Here is a 7,328-nt window from a genome sequence, read left to right as displayed (position 1 = left end):
AGTATTTACCAAGTGCCAGACACAGCGCCACGCTCTCTGTTAGGTGGCAAAGGGCCTGCCTAGATGCATTAGGGCAGGCTCTGTCCTGGAGACGCTCAGCTTAGTGGAGTACAAACAAGTAAATCAGTCATTGTTACCCAATGCACTAAGTGCTGTCACCCAGTTTGAACAGAGGGCTCTGGGGCAGGAAGAATGTGGGATTTACCCTGCCTGAGGGGACCAGGAGCTCACAGAACCGGAGGGGCTTGAGCTGGATGCATCGCTAAGGCTGACAAGTGGGATCAGGTGGCGTCCAGGAAGGGAGCTGGGCTGTTCGCCGCGGTTCCAAGCTGAGGAATCATCAAGTCCACAGGCAATCTTGAAAGAGCCAGCTCCCTCAGAGCAAAATAGCTTGGAGTGGCTCAGACTTTAAGAAGCAATGAGGCCAGGCTCACACCTGCTCCCTCAGGGCAGGAAATGGAGGGCCAAGGGCAGTTTAGAAGCAGGGAAATAGCAGCATCAGATCTGTATTTTAGTTAGAGAATCAGATGATCTCTAACGTCCCCTCTCTTCCCTGAGACATGCCAAATGCGTTGTACAGGAAGCGAGGGGGAGGATGTCAGGGTTCAAGCAGAGATTCTACCTCCCACCCACTACAGCCCATCCCCTCCGCAGGCTGCAGAGAAGCCAAGAGGGAAAAAAACGTTGTGGGCTCTTCCCAACTCTTAGTATGGAGTGGCTGGCTGGCTTGAGGGAACCCGGAAGAAGGGACAGACAAAATATATTTAAGAAATAATATTTCCAATCAGCATTGGATTTTGCCTCAGAAAAAAATAATCAAAAAAATATGAAGAAAAAAATCATTTAAAAAAATAATATTAAATATTTATTAAAATATATTCTATCGATTATATAATCGTCTGTACATGGGACTTAAAGTAGCCTCACTTTGAATTCTCCTTGAAGGCAAAGATCTTGTCTAGTTCATGTTTGTATTCCCAGCACCTAGCACAGAAACAGGCACACAAGGGACGCTCAGCAAGCACGGGAGGAGGAAGGGTGGAAAAAGGGGAGGGAGGAAATTGTCCTTAGGAGACGCCCTCTTTCGGCGGCGGTTCCCAGGTCTGGACCTCCGACCTCCCACCAGCAGGTGGCAAGATAGAGCCCCCGCGCGCCAGGAAAGCGCTGCGCTGGGCGGAGCCTTTGAGCACCCGGCGCGCGCAGCCTCCGACCCCGATTTCCCCGCGCACCGGAAGGAGGCGGTCCTCTTTCCGTGCTTAGCGCAGCCATGGTAAGGCCGGTGCTTTGCGAGCTCTTGGGACGTATCCGCCTCCATCCTCCCGGAGCTCGGCTTGCCCGGGGCCCCCGAGTTCCCGTGAGGGATGGCCGGGCAGAGGCGAAGGGAGTGCGGCCTCCGTGATTGGCCGGGGAGGGTTCGAGGGTGAGGGGCGAGCGCCGGCCTGGCGTGGGGGTGCGGGTCCGGTGCCGCGGGCGGGAAGGCCTCGGTCTCCGACACCGGGAGAAGCGGCTTTTCCTCCCGGGCCAGAGCCGCGGGTGGGCCAGGAGCGCAGACTGCGAGCCGGGGGCGGGTGGCGCTGGGTTCTCCAGGCGGAGAAGCGTTTTCTTCGTCATTGTTTTTTTGGCACGGCCTGATTGTACGTTGCGTGGCCGGTAAGCATCTGTACACAGCATTAAAAAGGCTTCCTTTTTTTCTTAAAGTGGAAACTGATACTAGCTTTTGGCTTTAGCGTACAAGGGAGCAGCACGCGTGGTTGTGCCGAGGTCAGACGCATCAAAACCAGACGCTTGTACTGCGAAAACTTTACTATTTATTAACAAACAGGAGCACAGATGGGCTTCTGAGCCATTTCTGTTGTCTGGCTGTGTCCTCCTGGCCATTTTACTAGCATAGTGTTCTAAGAAAGGACCTAACCTCTGTGAGCAGACACTTTTATCCAGTAACAGGAAAATACTTCAGCAGGGTTCTGAAAGATAGCAATCAATAAAGTTCAGTACAGTGAGAAGGCTCGTTGAAGATTATGGAGCTTAACGTATTTGCTAGATACCGTGTGTGCATTTGCTTCTCTAGCTTTCATCAACTTTATGCTTTTAAAGTCCACACATCTTGCTGAAGAGGAAACTGAGAGCAGTACTTCTCAAGAAGTTACACACTAGGTTTTGTAAGCTGTTCTCGAGGAAACCTGAAATCATTTCACAGTATGGCGATCTAAAACTTTCTTTCAGGCCCGCGGTCCCAAGAAGCATCTGAAGCGTGTAGCAGCTCCAAAGCATTGGATGCTGGATAAGCTGACTGGTGTGTTTGTAAGTATCTTAAGAGACACATTGTAAGTTATCTTAAGTGTCAGGCATCCCTGATTACTGTATTCTTGTTTCTTGCTGTGTCTACTATTTGAAATGCCTCCCACAACTCATCTGGGGGCAGGGCTGGGGAAGAATATCCTTGGCTTTTAGGCCACATACCCCATGGTACCCTTACGTGGACTAAGGATCCAAAAGTTAGTTCTTGATGAGCTTGGTCGACTGAAGGGGGAAATGCTGTAAAACTTTAAGGTCCCAAAAAGTTTTGTTAAGCTTCCTATACCTCTTGTGTAAATATCCAAGTCAGGGTGTGATGGACCATTTTGGTGTCTTAGTTAATGGATCTCATGACTGGTAGGTGGGTTTGAGTGAATCCCAATAGTGATTCTTCCTAAAAAATATAACATTTTTAATTTTACAGGCTCCTCGTCCATCCACCGGTCCCCACAAGCTGAGAGAGTGTCTCCCACTCATCATTTTCCTAAGAAACAGGCTTAAGTATGCCCTGACAGGAGATGAAGTGAAGAAGATCTGCATGCAGCGCTTCATTAAAATCGATGGCAAGGTCCGAACTGATATAACCTACCCTGCTGGATTTATGGGTAAGTGGAAGTTTTAAGTGCTCTGGGGACACTTATTAATGGGAAGCCAGTATGGTAACAAAATACCATGTTGATCATGACTCTAACCTTTGTAGTATAACCTGTTAAATCTTTAAGAAATAAAGCATGACCTTAAATTTTATGTGGAGGCATAAAAGTTCCAAAACATCAAAGATTATCTAGCTGTCATTCGTTAATCTTTAGAATCCTTGGTGTTTGAAATGGGAAGCACATGGGTTTTTGGTGGGGTTTTTTTGTTGTTTTTCTATAGAGCTGTGGTTGTTGCTCAGCATGGGGTAATGGGGGGAGTCACTGTAGTAACTTTAGTTACTGTTTGGTATCAGATGTCATCAGCATTGACAAGACTGGAGAGAATTTCCGTCTGATTTATGACACCAAGGGTCGCTTTGCTGTTCATCGTATCACACCTGAGGAGGCCAAGGTGAGTGTTGCAAGCAAACTGGATCCTCACTCGCTAAAATGACTTAATTCTAAGTTAGGGCTTGCATGGAACACATGGGCTGCTTTATTGCACTGAGGTAGGTAGATTAAGATTACTTAAAATCTCATACCTAGAAACAGCCAGTTAACAATTTGTTGAGATTGTATTTTATGTACAGTTTTCTTGTGATGTTAAGTCTTGCTAATAGTGTAGAGCAATCTGTTGCTTGATGTCTAAGTGACCCCAACTCAAAGTTAACTTTCTCAACAGATTTTCTCTTTTTTTGGTAGAAATGAATTCCAGTTGAATAGTGACTTCCTGGTTGTGTCTCTTACAGGCAAGGAGAATGATTTCTAGGAACTTGTTTATGGGTACCTGAAGTATGGGCCCTTTAAGGATAAGGGGCTAGAAAACCATAATCCTTGAGGCACTGGTTTGAGATTAAAAAAGATTACAGCCTTTGATTATTTAATCTAGTTTGTTGTGGTGGTTTTACACAAAAGTTTAGGGCTTCTTGAATTACTGGCTGTAAATGAAGGTTAATTTGATTGGCTGCTGTGGCTCCTAATTTCCCTGTGCATTGCCTTGTTATCAGCAGTCTGGAGGGCATGTCCAATGGCATCTGTGATGATTTGATTTACTTAAAGGATATTGGAGTGAAGACCAAAATTGAAAAGCTTTAAGTATTTGTTGATTAGATGAACTGGTAATGCAATTGCTGTTTGCTAGACAAAACTCAGTTGTGATGTAGAGGGAGCCATTAAGATAAGAAAGAGCACATGTTAGAGATTAGAGTGAGTTGGGAAGAATTCTGAGGTCCCCATGAGGCTTTAAAAGCCTGGCAAGCTGGAGTGGGATTTATATTGGAGGAGGACAATCAGTGGTGGCAATCATCCAACCAGCTTGGAAATGATAGTGTCCTTGTTAGGGAAATAGTGGAGCTTAAATGTTAGGAAGAATAGCCTAGAGAAGGGGCTGTATGCAGCATACATTTGTGGAGGGTGGGAAGAAAAATCAGGGCCACAATTATTAAGTTCTGGAAGCCCATGGGTCTCATGTAGGATTGTTGACTTTAGCTGCTAAATAGTGTTTCCAAGCCAGAAAGACCTATTTTATCCACTCGGGAGCATAGAGCATGTGAGTTGGACTGAATGTGACTAACCCTTGTCTTTTCTAGTACAAGTTGTGCAAAGTGAGAAAAATCTTTGTGGGCACAAAAGGAATCCCTCATCTGGTGACTCATGATGCTCGTACCATCCGCTATCCTGATCCACTCATCAAAGTGAATGACACCATTCAGATTGATTTGGAGACTGGCAAGATTACTGATTTCATCAAGTTTGACACTGGTGAGTATCCTCTGTGCTATCTGGTTATCTTCTTTTAGGCCCAAGTATTATAAGAGCTGGGGTTTTGGGTTTTTTTTTTTGTTTTTTTTTTAAGAGATAGGATTTTGCTCTGTCTCCCATGGTGGAGTGCAGTGGCATGATCATAGCTCATTGTAGCCTTGAACTCCTGGGCTCAAGTGAAGTGATTTTCCCACTTCAGCCTCCTCAGTAGCTAGGACTACAGGTGCATGACACCACGACCAGCTGTTTTATTTTTTCTAGAGACAGGGTCTTGATATGTGGCTCAGGCTGGTCGCAAGCTCATCACCTTAAGCAATCCTGCCTCAGCCTCCCAAGTCATGAGTCACCGTACCCAACTGTTCTGTTGTTTTTCAGTTGATCATTGTGAATCACACAGTGCCTGGATATGGGTATCATTTTTCTTCTTTTGTTTTTAAGCCATCTGCTCAAACCTGTGGGTTTATAGTATCTTTACTTCCAGAGGCCCAAATGCTCAGAATATTCTGGATGGCTAAGATGGGGTCTGGTATAAAAACAAACATTAAACCTGGAGTCCTGGCTCGGACAACAGATCCATAGGCATAAATTCAAATGAGGGGAAGGATGAATAAATTTGGTTTAGACCTGCATCTGAGCTGCTCGTCATTTGTTAAAACAGTTTGTTGTGAATTTGCATGGTGCTTTGCTTGAAAGCAGATGATTTATTTTCTTCCTACTTAGGTAACCTGTGTATGGTGACTGGAGGCGCTAACTTGGGAAGAATTGGTGTGATCACCAACAGAGAAAGACATCCCGGGTCTTTTGATGTGGTTCATGTGAAAGATGCCAATGGCAACAGCTTTGCCACTCGCCTCTCCAACATTTTCGTTATTGGCAAAGTAAGTCTGATTTCCCTTCTCTAGCCCAGGGAAACACATAAGCACAGATGCTGCTGGGATTACAGCACCTAGGTTCCTAGCTGCCTCCGCCTGGCTTAATGCAAAGCCTTTTCTCAGGCCTCACCCAGAGCTGGGCTGGGTCAAACTTGTGCTTTTTCAGCATCACAATCAGTGAGGTACCTGAGAGCACCTGATCACCTTGGTTAGTGAAAGTGCTAGTAATGGAATGAATTATCTGTAGTTGTGTTTTCTTAGAAATTAATGATCAGCCTTAGGCACTACTTAACTTTGATGCATCTCAATAAATATTGAGCATCTCCTGCGCACATGGTAAGCTTCTAAGACATTAATTATGATGAAGAGTGTACAGCAAGTTCGTAGGATGGCCCCAGCAACCCAAGCAGTGGGTACTTTTGGTGTGAACCAGCATCTGAGTGTTTTATACTTGCCTAGCTTATGGTGAGTGCTTTCACAAACAGGCTTCAGTTCCATTAAATGATATGACAAATGTAGCAAGTGCCAAGCTACTAATGGAGTTGATAGGTATGTTTTGATTCTCTTGTTTTCTCCTCTAGGGCAACAAACCATGGATTTCTCTTCCTCGAGGAAAAGGTATCCGCCTCACCATTGCTGAAGAGAGGGATAAGAGACTGGCAGCCAAACAGAGCAGTGGGTGAAATGGTCTCCATGTAACATAATAACATGTTAAAAAGTTATTTGTACTTAATTAAAGATATTACAGTGTGATTCATTGCCTCTTGGTTTTGTGGGTTTTTTTTAAAAAAATAGTTTTCTGCCATTTCACTTTATAACATGAAAAGTGAATTCTCAGGCATGCTAAGCAGCCTGTGATCCAAGTCTTCCTGTGTCTTTTACGGGCTGCTCTTGGGCAGTGGTGGGAGGTAGAATACACCAGACCTGGAAAAGGAGCAGCAACTAATCAAGTAGAGAGAGCCAAGAAAGCCAGAGTGTTGATCTCCCCCTTGGCCAGGACCAGGTGAGGTCCTTCTATCCTGTTAAGTTCTCCTGGCTTTAAAAAAACGGTGCCCTCATTTCTCCTGTCTTTATTGCACTAGCCCCACCGGCAAGCCCGGCTCATCTGTTTTTCCCACTCTCCTTCCCAGCTTGCCAAATGCAGGGTGCAAATCTCCAGCTGCAGACAAGGGTCACAAGTGTGTGCGCTACTGACATTGCAAAGCAGTGTGCTTCTTGAACTTGGTACTCCATCCTTCTCCAGCTGCCACTGCAGTCCTCAGAGGACCTGGCAAACCAGAAACCATGTAGAAAGTCAACTTCGTCTCTCCCCAAATATGTAGGATCATGTCATTTGCCTGCCAGTCTCAGGAAGAGGTGCCCCAGTTTTATGGGGCCTACCCTTATACCGCTTCCTCAATCTATTAAGAGTATCGGTTATGCCACCGCTGTTTCAACCTCAGCCAGCTCTCTTGTTCCTGTTACCCTATGAAGTGTGTCCTACTGCTAAAAACAAAACCATTCTGCCCTGCTTTAAAAGCAGCACTTCTAAGACTTGACACTGTTGGCATTTGGGGCCAGATAATTTGTTGTGGGTAGCTGTCCTGTGCTTTGTGGGATGTTTAACATTCCTGGCCTCTACCCACCACCTGCCCAACCCCCACCCAGTTGTGATAAAATGACTCCAAACATTGCCAAATGCCCCATGGGAAGCAGTTTCTGTTAAGAGCCACTGCCCTATAGATGGCTGTATCTCTCCACTTGCATTTAACTTGGAACAGAGCGC

The 7,328-nt window shown here is 45.6% G+C and overlaps 1 protein-coding gene across 2 annotated transcripts; it reads left to right on the top strand.

Annotated features, from left to right (window-relative positions):
* Positions 1–1,169: 1,169 nt before the first annotated feature.
* Positions 1,170–6,325, top strand: RPS4X (ribosomal protein S4 X-linked). Of its 2 annotated transcripts, none has more exons than XM_012784347.3 (7): positions 1,170–1,270; positions 2,224–2,301; positions 2,720–2,900; positions 3,245–3,342; positions 4,520–4,691; positions 5,412–5,569; positions 6,145–6,325. In XM_012784347.3, the coding sequence occupies exons 1-7, from the start codon at positions 1,268–1,270 to the stop codon at positions 6,244–6,246; spliced, it is 792 nt and encodes a 263-aa protein (XP_012639801.1). In that variant the 5' UTR covers positions 1,170–1,267; the 3' UTR covers positions 6,247–6,325. The 2 variants fall into 2 exon arrangements, with proteins under 2 accessions (XP_012639801.1, XP_075855710.1); XM_075999595.1 differs by lacking the exon at positions 1,170–1,270 and adding an exon at positions 1,498–1,650.
* The last annotated feature ends 1,003 nt before the right edge of the window (positions 6,326–7,328 follow it).

Source organism: Microcebus murinus, chromosome X, assembly GCF_040939455.1.
Source record: "Microcebus murinus isolate Inina chromosome X, M.murinus_Inina_mat1.0, whole genome shotgun sequence".
Classification (NCBI taxonomy): Eukaryota; Metazoa; Chordata; class Mammalia; order Primates; family Cheirogaleidae; genus Microcebus; species Microcebus murinus.
This window is presented reverse-complemented; position numbering and strand designations above follow the sequence as displayed.